Here is a 24,260-nt window from a genome sequence, read left to right as displayed (position 1 = left end):
TGTCGTGGCTGGTAAATATAAAAGCAGCAGCTTCCTATCTCTGATCATCTGCACCTGGGCCCAATTATACTTAAGTAATTGCCTCGCCCAGGTTGCAGCTCTTCCTGTAATGGAATTTGGAAAGGTAATGTGCTGTCCTCTGGGTTTAACTAGAGACTGGAGGGGTTCGTGGGCTCAGGAGCACTAGAATGGATGGAAACTCAACAGCGTGAACTAAGAGAATAAACAGGTACCGCGACGCACAAAGGAGAAAATCGAAAAAAAGGATCGTTCATTTTTTTTGCAGATACTAGAGCTGTGCAAAAACTGGAATTCATGAGTCTCACACAAATGCTGAAACGCACCCGTACCTGCACTGCCAAGTAAAGAGCTTCTTAGTACTATTTGCATGTATTTAAATCGGATAATATGCATACATTCTGTGCAAAATTTCGATGCAAATGAGGCTCATTGTAGAACAGACCAATTCAAAAGGACCAGCTCTCACAGCCACTCACAGTACAGTGAAATTATTAGCATTTCCAGAGAGTTGGCGCTAAGTGAAGCACTTTTATAGAGGGTGTCACAACCACACTGATCATGGCAGCAGCGATTGCTGCCAAACGTGATGTCAGATGTCCTCGAGAGTAGATATTCTGAAAAAGAATATCACTTTTTGATTTAACCGGTTCAAAAACCATTTGTAGTAGCAAACACACAAAGCAGTGGCGATGTCAGTATTAATGAGTATCCTCACACAATTTAGGAAATTGGAACATTCAGGACGGAGATCTACAAGATGCAAAATATTTACAAATGATTCAAACCACTGAGTGATGCCTGCTTGGATCAACTAAATCAAATCCAACAGAGTCATTAAGTAAAAAACACATTATCAGATTGTTTATTCTGTCTGTCTCTCTGGCGGGTCTAATCTGTAGATTGCTTCAGTGAAAAGAAAAAAAAACTGAATTAGGAATGAATACTATTTATAACCACAAAAAGCAAAGATGGCTGATATGTTTTGTGTTGAGGAAAAATAGACTGGATCAGGAATGAAGGTATAAGTGTGAGGAAAACTTTACTAAAAACATCTATTTGTAATGAAATAAAACGTTTCATTACTTTCATCTCAATGAAACCTTTTTTCCCATCCAATTTGTTTGTTTTTTTAATTATTGGGAAGAAAAAGCCAGACAGTGAAACTGATTCAAAACAGGATGGAGGTACAATTCAGCACTCGTCATGAGTTCCCTGCTACGTTCTCTGTATGGATGAAAGCAGAAAAATGCAACAACACTGTGCTGGTTTTTTTTTTCCATGCCATTTTCAAAAAATACTGAGCTGACGCATAAAGACAGAGGAGTAAATAACGACAGTCATGAAAGGAACATCGAGTGAAGGGCGTGAGGTAAGAGGACTAAAAAAGAAAGGGATAGGACAAGGATAGAAAATAAAAGAGGGCTGAAGTGGAGTACGCTGTTGACTCTGAGTAATTCCAGCTAATCACAGCTTTGCTAGCAGCAAGTAATGCATGCAAGTAATTCCCTGTTTCAGACATGCTTTGTTTGCAAAGAATCAAAGCAGTGAGATATAAACATACATAATTTCCAAGTAGTTACGCTGCCAGCTCAAAATGTTTTCATCCAACAAACCCTTTCACAGCCTAAATGCTGTTACAAGGGTTGTGAGCTCAAACAATGCCAACTGTCCTACAGCATCATCCATAGCATTAGAAAATACACAGGCTCATTAACACCACTCATCGCTGGCTGGGACCGACTCTGAATACTAATGCCTCCAGCAAGATGAAGTGCTTCCAGACTTGCTGAGCCACTGCTGCAAGTCTACACTCACTCACCCCTCTGAAGTTGCTCATCGCCTGGAAGTAAACAAGGTAGCTTTTGCGCGGGTCCAAAGGGGTGTTCCAGTAGCCGTTGTAGGTGTGATTGTCACCCACGGTGAAAGGGCTGGCCTCCGGTAGGCTGCTGGGTGGCAGCTCAGCTGTGTAGTAGTGCGGAGTGCCCCGGGCCGCTGCCTCACCATGGGACATAGGCAGCGGGAAACACTCCTGAAGACCCAGCTCCCTCTTTACTTTTTTCACAGTCTCCTCCTCAACCACCACCTGGTATGTACTGGACACAGGGTGGAGGCACACACTAAGTACCGGTGTCAAACTGGAGCAGACACACACATTGGAGACGATTCCCTCACCTGACAGGTGCTCCTCTTCCTTGGGCAGGACGCAGCAGGACCGTGATTGTGCTCTCAGTCTCACTCAAGGGGGGCGGCATGTCTCCGTAATCAAACGTAGGAGCTGAGACACACACACACACACACACACACACACACACACACACACACACACACACACACACACACACACACACACATTCAAAATAATTAAAGCACATGCACTGGCTGCTTTACCTGGAGCTGATAATTTTTAGCCCTTAAATGTTTCGCCATCTCTTTTCAAAGAGACATCTGTTCTTCATACAAATGTCTAGAAGCGCTAATAAACCAAATTGCCATATCCTCATATTGAGTGTCTCTGTTTGAATTTCCCTTGTAGTTCTCTTGGATACACGTCCAATTAAAAGTCATGGGAGTGAAGCTAAATTGATTGGGTTTCTCATTTAAAAGGATTTGGCTTAAGTCATGCTCCTCCCTGGAGATGTGGCAGCACATTTCTCTTTAATATCAGTAGTCAATTAGCAGGGGGAAGAAGAGCAAACTATTCATGTAGAATCAATAATTATTATATTAAAAAGTGGTGTGCTAATACCACAGCATATGGCACCGACAGAAATTAAGTTGAGGCATTAAAGAAAATGGAATCTCTCCTGTTAAATGTCTGCTGTGGTTTGTTGGATGAAAAAAGGTTTTGATGCCTGCTGCCAGACAGCGTTGGTTTGAGGGATGATTGTGTATTAGCTGTGGTGGCGGTGAACATATCTGAATGTATATGTGCATATATGTACGTGCAGCCAGATACAAGGTGAAGATGCTGACAGTAGTACTTGTTGGAGGTGTTGAATGCTAGCAAGCTGTCAGAGCACATTTGAGGGACGCTCAGTTTAAGTGAATGTTGTGCACCACGGGGCAGTGGAGGGGGGTTGAGGATGATCTGTGAAGATTTTTGGGGCTCTATCCGTGGTGGGGCTTTGTGCCAGCATTCTGTCTGACATACAGCCAGTCAGCAGTGATAGTGCACTGAATCTATAATTAAACAAAAGGAGTCTGTTTGTAAAGAGATCCGGGCAGAGGGAGCCGTGAATGTGTGGGCCAGACAGGGTGGGAGTGGCTGTGCTGTGCCCTCATCAGAGGTGTAATCCCATCCCTTAACAAGCACAAATGCATCATTAAAAGGAAATAGAAAACAGCAAGGCCTACTTTCTATCACTAGAAATTAGCTCTGAGACAAGCCAATGTGACACTCCGGTCCTAAAAATGTACAGCGTCATCTTAATACATAAAAAAACAACAACACACACACACAAACACACACTAGCGTCCCCTCTACGGTGTTTCTCTAGGAGTTAATTTATGTCTTAAGGTCTGTGAGGTGACACTTGTTTGGAGAGGCAACAGAAAATAGCTCATGCACTCTGGGAGTAGTAAGAGAAAGTTAGCAAGGGCAAAAGAGAGACAACTTTGATTCTATATACAGTATATCCAACACAGTCAGTAGTAACTAGGCTTTCAAACACACACTCAATATCATATATTTCTTTTATTCTGGAAATGACAATATTTTGTCTGAGCTTTTCAGATTGTTAAAGAAAATGAATATTGCACTCACAACTCTGCTTACATGCCATTGGCCTACTTACACACAACAAAAGGTATTCTTTAGACTTGTATACAGCATGTTCCGGATATTCTTCTCGGTTCTGGGTTTTTACAGCAGTTCAAGAACTTGGTGCACACAAGGTCTTGCCTGTTTTCGACCAGATGCATAAATTAGCTACAGTAGCTTAATGCTACCATGTAAGCCGCTAACAGGCGATTTCACTCATGCAACATCCTGAAATACCTCACTTTCTTTTTTGCCAGTTTCTTTTGTGAAAGCACAGCAAAGTCTCTTGTGTAATACTTCAACTTTTACTTTAACAGCTTTTACAGCATTCGCAGACTGTCAGTGGTGCCATTACCTGAGATGTTGGTGGTGATTTCCGTGAGGGCCGTCTGGCCAAAGCCCTTCCCTGTGCGAGCACGGACAGAGATCAGGTAAGTTGTTCCAGGGTGGAGATTGGAGAACATGTGGTAGGTCTCGTTCTTCAGCTTGGACACAGTTCTTCTAGGTCCCGGGACATTGATGCCTGGATCAGATGACTCGATACTCTGGTAACTGATCTGTTGTTGAGTAAAAAGGGAAAAAAATGGTCTCAAGGTAATGTCATAATGCAAATGAATACAATTCACTGCAATAAATTCCCTAATAGCTTGAGGTATTTACTAGTTTTAGATGAAAGGAAATTGACACTCGTGTGGATTTCTTGATTTGTTTTGTTTTTAAATATGAAGCTAAATGATATTCCAACTGAGAACTGCTTTTAGGGCTATAGAACCAGGACACCTCACGGTAATAAGTGTGTTTAGGTGTTTCAGTCAACATTAATTAGGTTTTACGAATCTAATTAACACTTAGCACTGAAAAAACGCTGCTGAAGTTCCCTTTATATGTGAGATCTTTTTTCTAAGTTCCCTAAGATTTTCCTTGAGGTGATTTTCTTCCAACACATAGTCCCTTCACTTTAACAGACCACATTTCCACTTCTATCCTGAAAAAGAAAAAGTGGAGAGCTAAGTGAGATGGCATTACTACCATCAGACAAGGATGAGCAATCTGGATGTACATTAAAGCTTAAGAGATCCTCTTCGTTTAGGGAGAGAACGCACATACTTGGTACTATAAACGCTCAAATGAATACACACACCCACATACACGTTACACACTGAAGATAATATTCACGCCAAACCACAGGCTTTGCCCATTATCATAAGAAGGGCTTAATGCCTGGTGATGCCTTCTCAGAGTGGAGATAGATTTATGAGCCATCTAGTGTCTAAATACAGGCAGACCTCGGTGTGTTCCTCTTTGAATGTTAAAAAAAAATATGGCCGACAGTTTACTGAGCAGCGAGGAGGGTTTGCAGGACAGCGTAGCAATCGATGGGCTCAGGCAGAGTGGACAATGGTTTAATCTGAGAGAAATGAAGAGGATTTCCACAGCTCTGTATAAAGCTTTCTCTGTCAGCTGAGGGAGATCAACACACTACAGAGTCAAAAATCCTGTGCTGCCTCCACTTTATATGTCAAACCCCAAATCCTATTTAATAATATCCTTGAGGCAACATTGTGAGAGAGGCCAAGGGAAGAAGGCTTGAGGAAAGGTTGGCAGGCCTACTGATGCCTCACCACGGACAGAAGGTAGCATTAAACTCATTATCCAGATGAACAGGAAGCCTACAGCGCAATGGGTGTGAGCGATAATGAGGCAAAACTTTATTTTAATGGTGAAAAGCCAGACGTGTCAGTGGACAATGTTATTGAGAGCATATCCAAATATCCCTGCTATCCCTTTACATGCAGGCACAGTGAACCACGCTTTAGAGCCAAATACGGGGAACAAGTATTTCTGAGCTGAGCACAAAAATAGTAAAAGAATGAGCTGGTTTAAATGAGAGGAAAGTGGAACTTTATATTGTATTACACCTTTTTCTTCTGCAGAGTTTCCCCAGCAGGTCATGGGCTGAAGGTGTGAAAGTGACCATTTTTGAGCAGGTTAAGGTTCTTCATCTATGTCAGAGATTGATTTTTCTGATAGCAACACTTCCAATCATAGGTTAGCCGAGGTTTAATTGCTTCTATGGGAGCGATAGTGAGTGTGAGAGCAGTTTAATGGTTCCAGTCGCACTTGGATTTTACATTTTCAAAACCAGAAATGTGAGTTCAAAATATAAACAATGGATTCAACTGTTTATGTGAGCTGCAAACATTAGCATGTCCTGTTACTAGCTTACCACTGTCAGTGATTTAGCAACTAGTTTACTGCGTTCACTAGTAAGCTAGTGCCTTACCAAGCTAGTGCATAGCCGGAGTCAAATGTTAGCGAATCTTAGCTTTTATTCTCAAAAAGGCTAAAGTAAGATTTTTCACTTAGCTACTAGCATTTAACACAATCAAGACTTAAGTTACATTTCCTCTTAGCTCTTAGCATTAAACCCAAGGCTGAAGGAGCATTTGCTGACTTCACTTCAAATCTGCAAACATGCTGACAGAAAGCTGGGCTCCTACTGTGGAATGTTTCAATTCCAGGCCAATGCTAAATGCTAAAGATATTTTTAGGCCACCCAAGTTTTACAGTTAACTTTCATAAACCCACTGTGCACAACACTGATGTTCAAAACTTAAACAAATGTTGAGGAAAACTCCAAAATGTCGACTGAAAGCATAAAATCTCAGTGTTTATGTGGGGTGAGTGAGACATACAGTAGGATGTTTTTCCATGAATGTCTATACAATTTCTTTAACTTTTCTTTTACTTCTTTTTACAAATGCTGAATAAAGTTTCGGGCAGGAAGAGAACAGCTTTTCCTTACTCAGATGTCAGACAAAACTTTTAATGTAATGCTATATAAAAACAAAAATAAAAAAATGGCAGATGTTTTAAGTTAATTTCCAAGTCTGATAGTCTTTTACTCTGTACGTCCTTTTGATTTGCCTGTGGTGAGAGGTTAATTTAGCCTAGACGCATTAAATATCATCATGCAACTCTTCATAGACAGCTGTGGAGCTCACTTGTAGCCTGCTAACAGGGTTTAGCTGACAGACTGTTGCAAGTCTATCCTAACACTTGCAGCAAAGGTTAAATTATTTCCACATACTCTGGGCAATAGTGGATAGAAAATAAAAGGAAGGAGGAGGCTCTAATGAGATGAATGGGCTTCAACCTGTATGAAGGGACTTACTGGTGCCTACACTCGCATGTGGAAACGAGGCATCAAGTGTCTCTGAACTCACCTCATATTGAGTAATAAGGCCGTTGGGCTCAATAGGTTCCTCCCACTTCAGGAAAATCATATCATCCAGTGGGGTGAAGGTGAGGGATTCTGGTGCGATGCCTCCGGGAACTGAAGGGAATGGTCAGAACAAACATTTCTCAGAGAAATTGAGGCTTTTATTCACAGGGAGACTTGGACCGATGGCTTAGACCAGCGCTCTTCTCGTCATTTAGGATGTACACCCCTTATTATAGAGCAATGTTATTCCTTTGAATATATTTATGAACGCGTCAGATGATTGCTGGTGCACTTGTGTGAATGAATGACCGAATGCAGGGACTGTGCATATCTTAACTTTTACTTTGTGTCAATGTTTTTAGCCACTCAGCCGCAGTCCCTGTGGTCTGTGAGCGCTTGACAGAGGAAGGCTGTTATGTGGGGTTCAGGCCTGAGGCTGAAGAAAGAGCCAAACAGCTGAGTCAACCGTTATTTTGGAATTGAGTTAGTCTGGAGGACAGAGTTGCTTATTAAGGCTTTTGGAAAGGGCTTTATAATTGACGTGTACTGTATGTTTGTACATATATATATATATACATATACTTATCTTCTGTAACTTCAGAAAAAACTTTTCTCTTGCTTTCTCTCTCACTGTTGATCTTTCCCACCTTTTTCTCTTTTATCTTTTTGAAAAATCTTGTATGCGTTGATTTTTTTTTTTTTTTTTGGACGAATTGATTTGTCCTCTGGCTATAATGCAGGAAATGTGCTCAGCACAAAGGAATAATAAAAGATAAGAAATAAACACAAAATCCTATCTCAGGATTGCCAGAGTCTCAGATCTAATGTTTTCATGTTTGTGTCTAAAAATGAAAAGGATCTTTTGTAATGGTAATTCTGCCTTCGTCTGATGGTCATCCTCTTTGTATTAATGTGTTAGGCGAAGATAGCATTTATAGTTATACAATTCTTAAAATTTTTTTTTTTTTTTTTTAACCTGAATGAAATTTAAATCTCCGTATCACCTGTTTGTGGTGCCTTTGATTTTTGTTGACACCTAACAGTATGAAGAAAACAAGATCATGTGGAGATAAGCTCTGACTGTAGAGTCTGGGGTCTGGAGAGTCTCCTCTTTGACATTTAAAATGAGAAATGTTAAACAAGTGGGGCTATTCGGGGACATTTGAGACGTCACGCTCTTTTAAACCAGCTCTCAAAAGTAATCCGCATGATCCTTTTTGAAGAGATAACAATGATAACTGGGTCTCTGTGAATAAGGGGTTTAGAAAGCAGAATGTACATGAAGTTGGAGGACAGCCACATCATTTTGCCAGACCTTTTAACTGCATTATTAAAACCTTAAAACATTTTACTGTCAGCCTTTAGTATATACCAGTATTAGATTTGTAAAATTTCCTCAATGTGTAAGATGTTTTTATTTTTATTGCCAATATTGCTACGCAGGGGCAGTTTTGACTATTTCTTATCCGGTGATGTGGAGTCCAGTAAAACTCAAAAGCCCAAGAATTTACTGTAAAGCTGATGTCTCCTCAGGCACACATTTCTAACAATAAATTTAGTATCAATAAATGACTTTTCTATGGATTTGAGGGGGGGGGGGGGTGCATGACTACTCTGCATATATTCTCTGAAATGTGTGTTTACTCCTGAAAAAAATAAACAGATAAATCCGGATCAAATTTGCTAGCATACTTTTGACTAAAATGAAAACTACCATCGACATGGTTTGATATAACAAAACCATTTACTGTAAAAAAGCAAATACATTTTAACCAAAGGAGATTTTCCTCAATCAATCTGAACCAAACCACACAGATTCTAATTTACAATTATTTATGTTTAAAAACTGGAAATGGCTATTTTTAAATTCCATGACTTTATCAGATTTTTTTTTTTATGACTATGTTAACCATCTACATTACTTTCCTGATCATTTTGATTAAAAAAAACAAAAACAAAAACACACCAGGCATCTGGTGGAGTTATCACCCCGCTGAAGAACAGCTCACGGATCCTGTTTGAACCCGGTGCTTGCGCGTGTCCTGGTTTGATCACAAATTGAAACCTTAATAATATGTATTAGACTTCATCTCTGGAGACTATTTGTTATCAGATCTCATTTCTCTGTTCTATGTGCAAATAAAACACCAACATGGTCTGCGAAGACCAAAAGTGTTGTTATTTTGAAGCAGCGATGCTCTTGTGCCTGGACTGCTGGAGAAGGAGAAGAGAGGAAATCAAAACTGGGTCTATTCCTTGGTGTGTTCCAGGCAAACAAAACTGCCCATGAAGTCTTATGGAGTTGTGAAATCTCTCTATTGGCTTTTTGAAAATTTCAGTTGTTGTTGAAATAATAACACTGTGGCATCATGCCACCTGTGTGCCAATGAGTATGTTCCTCTTCTTGCAGCCCTGAATGAAGTCTGAGTGACCCAAGACACAAGTTAATGTTGGGAATCAGCATGGCCTTCGAAGCCGTGCTGCTTATTGTCTCTTTTACATGCTCATACATGCTAATGCACCTATGTATACGTGTTATAAACCGTTCTTACATGCTTAGGTACCTGTGTGAATGGGTCTGTGTTAATAACTGTAGGTTATTCATTTACTCTTATCAACCTGCCGGGGACTGCAGATGAAAATTAGCCCACAAGGCTAAGTCTGGAACATTTACATGATTGATTCAGGCGCTTCTGTCAGGCAAGTAACCCTCGTTATGAACAACTTTTTTAGTTAAGACATGAGCAGAAGACATTGGCTGTCGAATTCTTAATAATGGGTGGCATTTTGAATCTTAATCCAGAAATAAACAAGTGACTCTACCAAATAAATGCAAGAGGATTAAAAAGTGCAATTGATTTTTGCCTCAGGAGGAATAAACAGTACCAGAAACTTCTATTGTGCAGTTTTTTTTTATGTTTTCCACCACTAAAAGAGTAGAATCAGACCTTTATTTAAAAAAAAAACAAAATAAGTATAACTATTTCAAAGCCTTATAGCAAGGATGTTGAATGTACCCTTTTTTATGACATTTCACATCATTTTTTTGTTTTTCAGCCTTGTCTATCGTTGCAGTGACCTCCTCCCGGGACTTACTGTCTTCCTCGGTCTGGAAGGTGACCTCTCTGCCCTCCTTCTTCCCCTCTGGGTTGGCCAGTGACAGACGGACATGGATGCCGTGGTAGGGTGGCAGATCACGCAGTGTGAATCGTGACGTGTTGTGTTCCACTGCCAAACATTCACGCACTGTGGTGTTGTGGCCTCCGCCGCCTCCCGCTGTGGTGTAACGGTAGCACAGGGACACTGAGTAGGTGTGGCAGCGTGTCACATTGAACGCCAAATTCTCCCACAGCAGGGACAACTGCCTGGACTGGATGTCTGTGGCTGAGAGGCCTCGGAGTGCACGCATGGGCTCTGGGTTGAAGGGAAGATGAAGAAAAAAGGAAACAGCGAGAAAGCATGACAAAGAATATTTCAGAAACACGAGCAACTTGCTATCATTTCATTTTAGAGGGAGCACCCAGCAGCGTCAGCCATGTCCAAGAGTACCCTGGCAGTTGTTCCCCTCCTACATGGGGCCATATTTCCCACCACAACATGGAGGTCAACAGTTGGCTGCCAGCATAACACACCCACACCCCGTCAGCAGAGCAGGAACTCATGCCAAATGCACTAATTAATCGGACAGGCTGTGGGTTGTGCTGCTCTCCAACCAGTTCCCGCCTCCACTTTAACTAACAAATTGACTATCCAGCAGTTAAACTTCTTTGCCCTGTGGATTAATCTGCACACAAACATGTCAGAGTTATACAAGGGCATACACTTCCGCTAGTTACTTTTACTGCTGGGTCATCGCGATTTGGCCCGTCGCATATTTTTAGAAGGTACTAAGTTAATTCTGGTCACTGACCCTGTCTTTCTCAAACTAAAACGAACAACAGCTCTGTCTTTGATATCCTCGGCAGCAGTAATGGCGAGCTGAGCCGTTACAGAGAGCCTCTATACACCAAAGCACAGACCAGCTAGTGTTCAGGAGGGCGTCCGAATTAAAGAGCCAAGGACATCCTCACGGTCAATGAAGGCATTCATAAGTTATTAACACAATCGATGCCTTTTAGTCAAGCAATATGCTACATAATGTATTGTACTGTTTCATGCTTTTAACAGTGGATGTTGATCAATGAGGTGGAGAGGCAGGGAGTGACAGCAGAGATATGAGCTACAGGACAGATCAGTGGAGTTTGAGGTGACTGAGCAAGGTCTTCATTCATCTACGCGCGCGCGCACGCACGCACACACACACACACACACACACACAGAGTGAGATCCAAATGCAGCACAGATTAGTGCAGAAAACTTAAATAAGGCGGCTGATGAATCACCGAGCAGAGGCGAATGCACTACAACAAGAATTATCTAAGAAAACGGATTTGGAAAGTGTTGTCTACTTGTGCAATCATCTCATATGTACACAGATTCACTGTGAAAAATCTGTACTGCAGTGGTCTGATCTCTTTACCTCTCCCTTCTTCATTTTCCCTCTATTTCATGCAAACACGTGTTCAACACTCCTTCACTTCTACATGCCAGTGCTAACATTGTGAGACACAATGGTCCTGTGCCCTATTTCTCAAGCATTTATCACTGTTGGTGGTAGCGATTATTTTGAAGTGAAATTTTATGACACTTCCAATCTATACGGAAGGCCTCTGCCGTCACCAGCTTTCTCTTTTAATTTGCCGACTGGCATTTCATCGTAGAGGGAAATATGACTGGCGCATTAATCTGAACCTCTTCCAGACTAATGTGACGGCAGATAAATGGGTAGGCGCAGTAATCACAAAGTGGTCGACTGCACCCAAAAAGAAATGCTAATGTGCCATTGTTCAGTGTGACTGAGGATTGTTTTAATGGTGCAATTGATAGTCTGCACAGTCTGAGAGTTAAAATAAAGAGAGGCATTTAACTGCAGAGCTGATGAAAGCACTGCCAGAGAAGCCACAGTGTGCTCATTGTGGGTTTTTCTCAAAGTGGAAAGGAGTGCCAACCTCTTCCCCTTTGCCTCGTCTTATTTTGTCTGTGTGCCACGGGTACCCGCTCTCTGGCACCGTGCAGCCGCCGCAACATGGCTGAAATCCCAGAGCACCGTGTTGATCCAGGGAGACTGGAAGTTAGAGAGGATGTGACAGGTCCTGCTTTATTATCTCCTCTAAAACTGTGACACGGGAGAGGAGTAAGACGGAGCACACTGGGAGGGGGGTCAGTGTCACACGAGAATATCACATTTATAAAGACGTTCAAGCCCATGCTCAGGTGTGAGCAGAAACACAAGCATGCATAAATCCAAATATCCCAAATGCACACATATTGGGAATACTAGCCGGTGGAGTGGAAGACATGATGAACGACGTGCCAAGAAAGGCAAAGCGCTCGTGTCCCTAATGTTCCTAATTTTAGTCAGGCTTCCTCTAACAGACCAAGGGCATCATGGGCCGGTGCTTTCAGGAGGGTTCAGTGACCCAGCAGCAGGTGGAAGCCCATTAACGTAGTTTGGGGAACACCTGCAGTACAAATGCTCACCTCTCCTCTGTGATTTACTTGAGGGGCTTCAAGCTGTGCTAATGCACCGTGCTGATAATCACAGCAATGGCTCATCAAGCACACCTGGACAGCTATCTGAGCCAGGCGGAGACCATGTTCACATTCACGGCCATTAGGTTTACAGTACCAGTGTGAGGACAGCTCTGCTCCGCAAGGAAAATGTGTAAGTGTGGTGAAGCTGAGTGGCCAACATGTTTGGGAAGGAGTGCAATGTTCAGCGTGACCATGGAGGAGGGAGATTAGCAGAGAGGAAACTCACTTTTCTCCTAAAATAGAGAGAGCGTCCAAATATCCCTTCTGTTCACCGGATAATTACCACCTCCCTGAAATCACTGCAACAACACCACCGACTATTTTTCTGATGCTGAAGTTAATCAGGCCAACAGCAAATGGTGGGGAGGAGGCGGAGGCTGGGCATTCAGCGGTGGAATGAGGGGTCAATAGGGCTAGTGTAGACCAGATGGTTTGTGTGTTGAGTCAGGGGGGCTATGGGAACCAGCTGGAGGGTCAAGAGGGTGAGACACACCAGGTGAAGGAGGTTTACATTGTTGCAGGTAAGAACACGGACTCTGCAACTGCATGTAATCCATCTATCAGTCACTCGCAGCTTTGCAGCTGCTGAGGACAAAGTACAAGACCACAAAGTTAATTTCACCTGTGCTTCCTGTGTATTGAACTAGTAGCGCTGCTAATTCCCTGTTTATCAACTCAGCAAACACATTGCTGAACAAGCTAGTGTCACAGTGGTTGCAATGTAAATACATCATTACAGTCTGAGCTGAGTGACTTACACAAACACTGATACCGGCAGCCGTGGAAGTAATTTCTGTGAATCCTTTATTGCTTCACCTCTCATACATTCACTCTCAGTTTTCACCCTATCACAAACAAAAACTAATCTCACCCACACAAACACACACTGCTTTTATTTCTTTCTTTTTTTTTTACTGTATATTGTGATATTCTGTGACTTATGCGCGGGATATGTAACAATTTAGGGAGGTGAGGTGGGGGTGGTAGTGAGTTCACTCATGGTTCTAGATGAATGAGGGGTGTCTTTGGCTGCAGGGAGAGAAGAGTGGCTTTAATATGTCACTGGAGGAGGGCCAGTGAGGCTCCAGTGGAGCACAGCAGAGAGAGATATGTGAGGGATGGTGTGTGGCAGGAAGAGACCGTTGGGCATAGAAAAGAGTGATGACCACGGAAGACATGAACGCCGCCTTTGGGTGACACAAAGCTTCCCAGCTCTCGTGCTTGTGTGACTGCTACGCACACATTGCAGATGCAGGCGGTGGTAATAACTGTGTGTATCTCCGTGCGTGCATGTATACTAACACAGTGCTCTTTTTGATCTATACGTGTCCATTATATTTTATAATAGGCACCGAAGTGGCATCACTGCTTAACCCTCTGGGAGTTTGAACTGTGGCAAATCACATAGGTGCCACACTGAAGGCACTTGTGAATGAATTATTGTAATTAGTTATAAGTAATTATAATAATCTATATGAAAACATGTGTTGCTCATTTCTGAAATCACGATGGTGTTCCTGATTGTGTAGAAAACAATCAAATGGGGGGGGGGGGTGTAGAAAAAATAATTTGTCGAACAACACAAAAGGTTTCAGCTATTATTCTAGTATTTCTGTAGCAAATCCACCACAGTCACATGTTTCTTGTTCTAACGTATAGGATTTAATGATTTTCTCCGCCGTGTTAAGCAAAACACAGAACGCCGAGCATTTCAGGGGCCACTTGGTAAGAACAACTTTCTCATTGCATTTGCATTCATGAGAGGGTCCTGGAAAAAATCGATGGCTGATCATGTATTCTATAATATGTATGAACATGAAAGTACTTATCTGTTTTGCAGTGAAAATTGAGCAAAGATATATTCATTTTCTTCAGGCTTTCTTTATTTTTATTTGCTTTTTTTTTTTTTTATTGCTCGACAAATTGTTGAAGTACGTTCGTTGAGTAGTGAAGAATTACTGCTGAGTATGGTCGCTAATGTTTTATCTTACCAGCTGGATCTATTTCCGCCCTTTGGCGACGTCACTTGCAAACTAACAAAGCGGCTTTTTTATGCTAGCTGCGTGTATGAGTGCATAAATCTCTTAATGTCTGATTTTAAATGGAGTAAAACAAATTATTAGCTTGTGTGTTCCTGGACAACTGGGAGGATGGAAGGTTCCAGCCTGCTGAACTGCGGAATTTTCCACTGGGAAAGGAAAGGTGTCTGGGATGTCTGAGAGGACTTCACTTCACGTGGGAGCGTTTTCGGTCAAAGATGAAAAAAACACAAATGAGCCTAAATAAGTCATTTCATCATTAATTTGACTTGTATTCATTAGCGTAGGTGAATTGTGATGTCAAACGATACCTCAGAGCCATTTGTCTCAGTCGTTTAGCTAGTTTCGGAGTAGCTACAGTTACGTTAGCCTTGTTGCTAGCTAACTGACCTCCAGGGCCATTTTTCTATCTCCTGACTGCAGAAATCGATCACATTTTCTGGGGGCGGCCATGTTTGTTGATGTTATGTGAACACTGTTTACTAGAATGTGAGACATCTTCAAAAGCCAATATTCCCACTTCTAAGCTACACGAGTGCACTAATACTTTGGACTTTTGGATATAAGATCAAACTATTTCCACACAATTTAAAGCTATCATGTACGAGCATACAGATAGTGTGAAGTCACCCAAATGTACGCTCCATACTTTACGTCCCTCAAGTGTTCACGTGTATATCTCGTGTGATTGCTGAATTAAATCCCTGTCTTCCTCAGAAGATAGAAAAGCTTGAGGCTGGCCATTGTAGTCAGCCCAGTGTTATCTTTGAAATAACCATCAAACCAATATCGCCACGCTAGCAGGAGAAAGTCTCTTTCATTCTTCTCTACGCCACAGTTCAGAGAACCCTCGTGATACCAAATGTGCCTTTCTTAATAGATAAGTGTATGCAGTGACTGAGTCAGAACTCCTCTATCAGCTACTCCCTGATTGAATTTTAGTAGATTATCATGACAGATGCGGCCCACCAAAATGAAACGCTGACATTTCTGTTGAGCATCTGTACTTTGATCAGTCAAAAAAAAACAAAAAAAACATGATCTTTCATGAAATTAAATGCATAAGGAATAATTTGGGATATTATTCAATTTCGTGTTTGCATTTTTTTTCTTTTTGTTAATTCAATAAGCTATGTCTTTTGAGTGAATGGGCCAAGATATAAACTGCTGTGTACGGTTATTAACATGTTTACTAAGAGGTACAAATTCTTAAGCATAAAAACTAAAAGTGAAAGGCAAAAAAATGATCCAGCTGAGAGCAGATATCATGAATAAATACTGTCGGTGTGTTTTCAGCTGAATCTACAGCTAGTAACTAATGAACAACAGCTGGCGGGAGCAATCGCTAGGACATATTTGTGGTCGGGCATTTTAAGTAACACCATGGTAATATGACTGGTTCAGATAGTTATTTTAATATGCATCTGACTTCATTCATATGATGCCACAAACTGTATTGTTCCTAAAGAAGACAAAACCTCAGACAGCATTACCAGGAAAAGATTTTGGAAAAAAACCCAAAAACATATAAACCAGGTACACAATTGGTTTTCCGATCTTAACTGATTCCTCACCTTGTTTGTATACAGTGACAGATGTGCCAGAAAAACGTTGAAAAGACACGGTTTCTCTCTGAGGTCAGATGGCGAGTGCTGGGCAGGACTTGTTTATGCGCCGTAATGCTAATCCGTCATTACCCTGGCCTAGAACTCGCTGGTGGGCCGATCTCCATGCCTTTATCTCAACCACATTCTTGCAAGAGGTCGTTTTCAGGACCACGATGAGCATTTATGTGACTGGTCGCATTAAAAAAAACAAACAAACAACTTTTCGGTGGTTTCAGGGATTTTTGACGCCACCTATTGCTGAGGATGATTCAACATTCTTAAGTCTAGATCCTGATCATTAGACAACCCCATCTTTTCCAAAAATATTTCAAACTGTCTTATATTTGGAACAACACAGCAAATACCTAGAGGTCCACATCCACAGTCCAGTGTTTAGAGGCTCACCTGCACACTTGGTCCTGCTGACTAGAGGAGGTCCAGGAGGACCGGTGCCACCTTCCCCAGGCCGAGTCAACAGCACACTGATGTGGTACTCTGTGTCTGGATCCAGGTGCCAGAGCTTATAGGTGACCATGTTGACTCCATGCACCTCCGACCAGGGAGACTGGCTGGCGCGGTACTCAATCTCCTTCCTGATAATGGGGCCGTCTCCAAGGATGGAATTGGTGTTGAGCTGGATGATCAGGTAAGTGGAGCCGGCACGCAGCAGCTGGGGTGGCGCGATGGGAGATGGAGGGACTGTCAGAGGGAGAAAAGAACTGTGTTATTCCCCGACTCCTGCACTGTTTGTATTGATAAAAGCGTTCGCTTGCGGGCTTACAGCTCAACCGCGGGGTCTAGCGAGGTAAAGTTGTGGAATTAATTTGACTAATCAGTTGAAATGAAAACAGATTTCTCACTATGCTAAAGCCCAGTGAGTCTTCAATGAGTCTCAAGAGACTGCAGGATGTGAGCAGGTCAAACTGCGTTCAAATAGCCGATTAGTCATACCCATTAACACGGCATTCACAAGCCTGCATAAATTTAAGCCAAACAGCAGGTGAAAAAAACAGGTGTGCACACAGGATTAGGTGCTGTTCATCTTTATTCTGATGAAAGATGCGTCAGTGTCAGCGAGGACAGCCAAACCAGGGATTCATTTCAAGCTCACCGGTCACTGAGCAATTACACGGGTAACGGAGTGAGGGTGGGAATGTAAAAGGAATCAGGACAAAGCATGAGAAAAGATCAGTTTGATCTGCGGCTGTGACTAATCTGTCATTCCAGCAGAGACTTTTATGGTCCTTCTCAACATTACCAGCAGCCAACCTCCACTCTGCGGCTCTCAACTTGGCCTGCAGCAGCTCATCTTTGAGCCGTCACTGACTGCATCCATATTGAAAGGCCAAATTTAAGCAGCAAATGAGGCAAAACGTAAACCAACTTATTCATTTTTGACAAGTTTCACAGTTCCAACAAATATGCCTGAATTTTTTTCCCCCATTCTGTACTATTTTTCTTCTCAGTGTATTATTAGAAGTCTTTTTTTTCTTCCCATTGCTCTCGTGTCAGCTTACTGTTTAATTAAGGATTTCTCCACACAGAGATCTTAACAGGCTGTAAATCCGTGACAACAGATCTTCAAAGATGCCTACAACCAAAATATTACAACTAAGGGGCCACAAAATAGGCAAAAGGCAGTGAGTAACTGAAGGCAAAACATGACCGTGCCTTATTCATTATATGGACATTTTGCTGTCCTCTGTGGAGCAATTCATTCTGTTTCCAGCATGCAATCTAAAGTCTTGAAAGGAGCGGATCCAACTCATTAAGATGATTAGGCTTTCTTTGCAGGGTATTGGGGGAGGGGGAATTATGAAAGTCTTGTTAAGAAGGTCTGGGCTCCTCTGATTAGATTACAAAGTTTTACCCAGCTGAAAATAAAGATTGAGATGTGCCAGAAATAATTTCTTTGTCCTCATTCCAAAAAGTAAGGAGATACACACATGAACACAATCGTTTGTATTTTCTATAAGAGGGAGCACGATAAAGAGGGAGTGTAATTAATGGGACTCCGTAGCCTTCTGTCGGTGCATTCGCTAAGCCTCGGTTTACTGGCAGCTGCTTGCGGACGCTCCGCTGAGGCTGATACACACCAGGTCCATCCACGACGTCAGACTGGAGCAACGCGAAGGTTGTTGCGGTCAACAATCACTGAACTCAACTGAAGCAGAAACACTGATCATGTTTGCTCTGCATGCATCTTTTTTTTTTTAATTTGAGATGACAAAGTCTTTGCGGCACGGCGGTGCAGTGATTAGCGCTGTCGCCTCACAGCAGGAAGGTTCTCGGTGGGGACTCTGTGGTTGGAGTTTGCACATTCTCTCTGGGTGCTCTGGCGTCTTCCTGCAAGTGAGGTTAATTAGAAACTAAAGAAGGTGTAAATAGTTGTCTGTGGTGTGATGGACTGGCGACCCGTCTTACCCAGGGACAGCTGGGATCAACTGGCGAATAAGAGCTTGATGATGGATGGATGACAGAATCAGAATCAGAAACAGTTGAACTGGTGCCACAGGGCGGTTAGAAAACCCCCCGTTATGTGCGAGTGACAGAGACTTCACGGGTAATTTTTCAAAGTGGTATGATAAGAAGAGAATAACAGTGCATTTATGGCACAACTAATAAAAAAGAAAACTAAATACACTACTAGTACTTCATATTCCAAATAGATGTGCCAACCTTTTTGAAGGGAGTTGAATGAGACTGAAAGCAAAGCTCTCAAGTTAACGGTTGATTTATATCACAGCCCTCATCCGGCGATGGTTCCTGGCACAGACGATTCGTGGTGTGAGGTGAACACCCCAGCACGTATCTATCCTGAGGCTGACCCTGCACTTACTCCCCCCGGTGCTGCCACCCTTCCAGTGGCGGTAGCTGCAGAAGACTCACCGTGAAACAGGATCACCACAATGGTCTTTCTGCTGTCATTAGCTCCTCTAGCTCTATTAACCCACTGATAGAGCTTACAATCCAATCAATGATGCTGTATGAAGCAGCAGAGGGGGGTTGGGGGGGGGGGTAAATAAAGGTGCCAGAAAATTGCTGCATTATTGCAATAAAGACTGCATGCACTCTCACTAACAGGCCAGTACAAACACACACAAAATCATTTTCGAGTTTTCTTGTTTTATTAACCCTAGAAAACTAACGTTAAAATTAGTCACTCATGTAGTGTATATTTTACCCGATATAATATTCCTGATAAAATATAGTTTTCGTCACCATATATTAAAGTATTACGCTGTATACCAATTTGAAGTACTCCTGTTTAATATCTCAAGATGCAATGTCACATAAAATGAAAAAAACATACCACGGGGGACCCTAGAAGATGACCCAACATTAGTGTTCTAGGGTTGAAATAAATATATTTCAGTATAACCTTTGAGGACTTCTGTCGTATTTATATCTCAAGCGTTATCAGGAGATGGGACGGATCAATGCTAGCTTGTGAGAAATCATGCGAATGACAACAGAGAACTCTTACAATCCTCTTATCTTTTTACCCTTCTGTCTGTCTTTCAAAAATGTAGAAAGTATCCAGAAATTTAGAGGACAACGAGAGTGTGAGACTTTGGCCCATCCTTACATCCACAACTCATCTTCCCTTCGCTGAGGCCTGGAGTTTGTTATACCATCAAACCAGCCCACAGTCATGTCATTACTACGCTGTCAAAGGGGTGTCAGCCTGTAGGGCTGCAGTGAGTTATGGGAGTGAGGTCACCATCTGCGGTCCATGATATGACAGGGGCTGCAAGAGTCCAAGTCAAGTGAACAGATTTCTGACAGCGTGCTGAAGAGCTGAGTAAAGTAGAGGATTTGACAATTCCAGCACAGAAAAACAAGACATGACAGCCTAATTCACCACTGAAAGGGCTTTCATGTGTGTCAAGTGCCATAGAGCTGGTAATTAAGGTTGTTTGTGGAAATCAATTTTCAACATCGTGCTGACCAGTGAGGACCTATATACTGTATACTATATACATTGACAGTGGTACTTTCAAGTGATTGTTTGGATCCAAACAGTTTTTTTTCTCCTCAAATAGATCAAGCGTGACCAAGTTGAGAAGAATCTACCGCACGAAATCTGATAAAAGAAGGAGGGGGAAGAAAAAGAACACCAACAGGACAAAGATAGAGGTTCTTTACCTTTGACGACAAGTTCAGCGAAGTTTGAGACCCCGGAGCCCCTGGGGGACTGGGTGACACAGCGGTAGAGGTCTTGATCTGTCCTCTGGACACTGTCTAGCTGGAACGATACCACGAAGCGCCGGTGACTCAGGTGCTTGACCGACGCTGTGGTTAAAATGTCCCCGTTGTGTCTCTAGAAGACAGAGGAGAAGGTCAGAGAGACCACAGACACACCCACGCACACACACACACACACACACACACACACAGTCACGCACGCACACAGGTACATGTCATCTCACTTAGTGAATCATAGCTGCTCCAACATAAGCCGCTCATATAAACATCAACCCACACATTAGCAGCTGTCCTCCAAGAGAACATACAACACCTCCTGTCGGGGATCTTCAGCCCCTGCCACTTTTCATGCTCGGGCCCAATTCAAAGCTGAAAGCAGTGATGAGTGGACCCCAAACCCCGAATTTGAGATGGTCAGACAGGAGGGATAAATCAAAAGGAGAAAAAAATCAATATGACTAATCTGCTTCAAAAATTTAATTAGTTTTTCCCTGTCCCATAGTACAACCCTCCAGCAAGTTTGATTAAAAATAAGGTCTCGTAGTTTTTGTGTAACCCTGCTGACACACAAAGACCAAGAGCATGACCTCCTTGGCAAAGTTAAAGTTAAAGAGTTAATTTGTCAAAGACACGTGACCATTTTTGATGGTGACAATTTGAAAACTTAAAGTGTTTCGACCCTAGTCACAGCTAACCTTCAAAAACTCTGAATCCTGCACTTCCCACGATGCACCATGATGTGGTCTCATTAGATCCTCTCTGTCTATATCAATGCGCGAGCCTCCTGTTGGTCAACCAGCCTTCCTGTGTGGAACGCATGAATGTCCTTCAGCCCAAACACAAACCCTCCATAATCACAGACCACAGTAAATAACACCCCCTCTTTTTTTTTTTTGTAGTTATCACCATGGCAACAGCAGCACCCTAACCTGAGAACTGACCCCCCCATGATTCTAATTATCAGGTGAAAAGACCTCAAGTCCGCTGGAATTGTGTCAGTCATAATAACCAGAGCCTTTTTTTTAGATGCATGAATGAGGATCAGAGCGAAACAACATCCCAGTCTGTAAACTTTTATGAGTCTGATGTGGATGGACACGGTGGAAGGAGGCGGCGAGAGCAGAGGGCAGAGCAGCGTGACCTGTGGGGAGATAATGATTTAAACTACTGACCGCCTCCTCCTCAACTTCACCAACGTAATCTCTTTTTTATTCTTCACGTAAATGCATTTTTACATTTTCTTCCTCGCTTTCTTACCAATGCACCTCCTTATTCTCTCATTCTCCATTATTTCATGCAGTAATCTTTTGCATATTGCAACCATCGCTGTATTTGCTATTTAAAAACATCTAGCGCCTTATGACCCGCGAGGTTATCTAGCCTTTACGTGCACGTAGTTATTGTTCATTGAGCTACCGAGCTGATAATGTAAAAAACACACGCTGAACTTGTGGCGGTTTGGTCATTTCTTGCTATATTTGTGGTTTATCTGTGTGGTTAAAAAGTCCGAGTGCGCAATTTCATTATGTCTTGAATTTAATTGCATGATGAAAGTACATTGAGTGAAACTCACACAATAGGATATTTGGACTTGCTTTTTTTTAAATTTTTTTTTTACATAAAATCTTGTAAAAATAATAATGATTATGGCATAGTACATGTCAGGAGTGCCATCCCTTAATGGAGCCTGTCTACACCCCCACTTGTCCTCCACTAAACCAAAACGATTCAGTTAGAATTCAGAGACAGATGGACTTAAAAGCATTAATCTCAATAGTACACGAGCTAATGGAGGAAAAGCAGCATGTAAACTGTGTGTGGGTGTAACAACACCTAGAAATGCCAAACGCAGCAACAGCAAAAGGGAAACAACCTAAAGCAAGTGGGAGATGTTTCACACAAGTAAGCTGGGAGGAAAAAGTGAGTGGATTTTGTGTCGTGCACCTTCACAGGCATTTGTCACATTGTTCCACACCATTAAAACCACTAGCATCCGTCAAGTTCACACAGTCTCCGCGGGAACACATTGAAACTGACATTTTTTTCCTCCGGTTTTTCGGGCCATGCTCTGTGTGAAATGGTGGACTTGAATCTTGAAACTCGTCCTTTTGATCTGCCAGTTTTAATAGAATCCAAAGCATGTGAGCATGCTGGGATTAACAAAGAGACCTTTGGGTTACGCTTGGCCGTTGCTGCTTCTCTTATTCTTGGGATTTGAGGCCTTCAAACGCCCACAGACCACGCAAACCTCAGGCAGAGCTACGGCTAACAAACACATAAACACACAACCATAAATAAGGGTTTAGCAAGCAATAAATCTTGTGACCGCATAAAGAAAACTCTCAGTCGTACTCTAGTGTAGCTTCACTCAAATCTTATTTTTGCTTCCGTGTGTGTGGATTAGAGAACAGAGGAAGATGGGAGCAGGATCAGTTCAAGAAGTTAACTGCTGAAGAAATTAAAGGGGGAGTTCAATCCAAAAATGAAAATGAAGTCATTATCTTCATACTGATGGAAGTTTGGGTGAAGCGCAGCGGAAGTTTTCTGATTTTTTTTTCTTTTTCTCTTCTTTATTTTACCTTTAAATGTCGGTCACCATTCACCTCAATCGTTTGGGTGATTACTGCGACAATTCTTCCTGTGAAACTGCAGCAGTGTTTTGCGGACATGAAACTTCACCTGACCTTCAGTCGACTTAAACGTGAGCTGATCATGATTTCACTTTTTCTCGTGTGAATTATCCTCTAGAAATGTCAGCCAAGAACACAAAAATTGAGTGACACCGGTTCACGCGAGGTAAACAGACACCAGAGAGTTGACCCCTTCTCTGTTTTTTGTTGTTGTCAGGTGTCTTCTTTGTGTTATAACTTTTTTCCTATTTCGCGTCGTCCAACCCTGCTGTAGGAGGCTCTTTGTTCGCCTCACAGGAACAAATAAAGTGAATAGAATTGAAGAGAGGAGAAGTGGAACCCCTGAGATCTCTTCATAGCTGGCAGCTGTACAGTTGCATATGCCAACTAATTATTCATCTCCATCTTTGTGTTGAGGCAACATAAATGTGTTTGACAAAGCTGCCTGACACTTCAGCTACATTCAGTCACAGATCTTTCAGTTCTGCTACTAAATACAATCTGGTTGCCTGAGGTCAGCCATGATTAACGCTGGCTCCTAGGACTACCAGGGTGAACCCCACCGCAGGTTTATGACGGACCCTCAACAGAACCATTCACCATGAAGAGAGACGAATGAGTGGAAACAAAAAAGAAGCCAAAAGAAAAAAAGAACATAATGATCCGACTGCACTGTAAAAGCAACGCATCTTTTCACAGGCGGCAATCTGAGGAGGCTTGAAGGATTTCAAAGCATTGTTATTATCTATAATCACATCTGGGACATTTAAATAATTAAAAGCAAGAGGAAAAACCTTGCAGCAGGGTTTGTTTGGGGTAATGTGAGTAAAAATGTAGTTATATACGTAGAAAGGTTCAGTTCCAGGTTATCATCTACAGCGCTAACTGCACAAACTTCATCTTCACAGTGTTGTTAACTGCAGAAATAAGAAGTTCTCTGACACTTCAACTTTTATTTCATTGTTAATGTCTTGATCTGGGAGAGAGGGAGACAGACAGAGTTTGTGTTTTTAATTAATACTTATTTGTTTTGTGTCATCGACAAATAAAAAACATTGTTTAGAGTAATCCCTGATTCATAACTCTGAGCCCAGAGGAGCCGAGATGTCGTGACATTTTCAGACGCTGTTGTAG

General features: G+C 42.2%; 1 protein-coding gene and 1 long non-coding RNA gene across 6 annotated transcripts in view; one reads left to right on the top strand and one right to left on the bottom strand.

Annotated features, from left to right (window-relative positions):
• Positions 1-24,260, bottom strand: part of ptprub (protein tyrosine phosphatase receptor type Ub) — a 181,427-nt gene that overhangs the window by 44,596 nt on the left and 112,571 nt on the right. For all 5 annotated transcript variants that reach the window (XM_086218782.1, XM_086218784.1, XM_086218786.1 and 2 more), the window contains 7 exons: positions 20,437-20,611; positions 16,693-16,986; positions 10,104-10,421; positions 7,009-7,118; positions 4,137-4,338; positions 2,194-2,296; positions 1,841-2,114 (listed from right to left, as the gene is read on the bottom strand). In XM_086218782.1, the coding sequence (XP_086074908.1) occupies positions 1,841-2,114; positions 2,194-2,296; positions 4,137-4,338; positions 7,009-7,118; positions 10,104-10,421; positions 16,693-16,986; positions 20,437-20,611 (1,476 nt within the window). The remainder of the gene's footprint in view (positions 1-1,840; positions 2,115-2,193; positions 2,297-4,136; positions 4,339-7,008; positions 7,119-10,103; positions 10,422-16,692; positions 16,987-20,436; positions 20,612-24,260) is intronic.
• Positions 14,222-23,351, top strand: LOC147253551 (uncharacterized). The gene is made up of 3 exons (XR_015118561.1): positions 14,222-14,366; positions 16,799-16,933; positions 20,334-23,351. It is a non-coding gene; the product is annotated as an uncharacterized LOC147253551 (long non-coding RNA).

The sequence above is a fragment of the Aulostomus chinensis genome, chromosome 11, assembly GCF_037954235.1.
Source record: "Aulostomus chinensis isolate RoL2024-O1b breed Wild chromosome 11, RoL_Achi_v1.0, whole genome shotgun sequence".
Lineage (NCBI taxonomy): Eukaryota > Metazoa > Chordata > Actinopteri > Syngnathiformes > Aulostomidae > Aulostomus > Aulostomus chinensis.
This window is presented reverse-complemented; position numbering and strand designations above follow the sequence as displayed.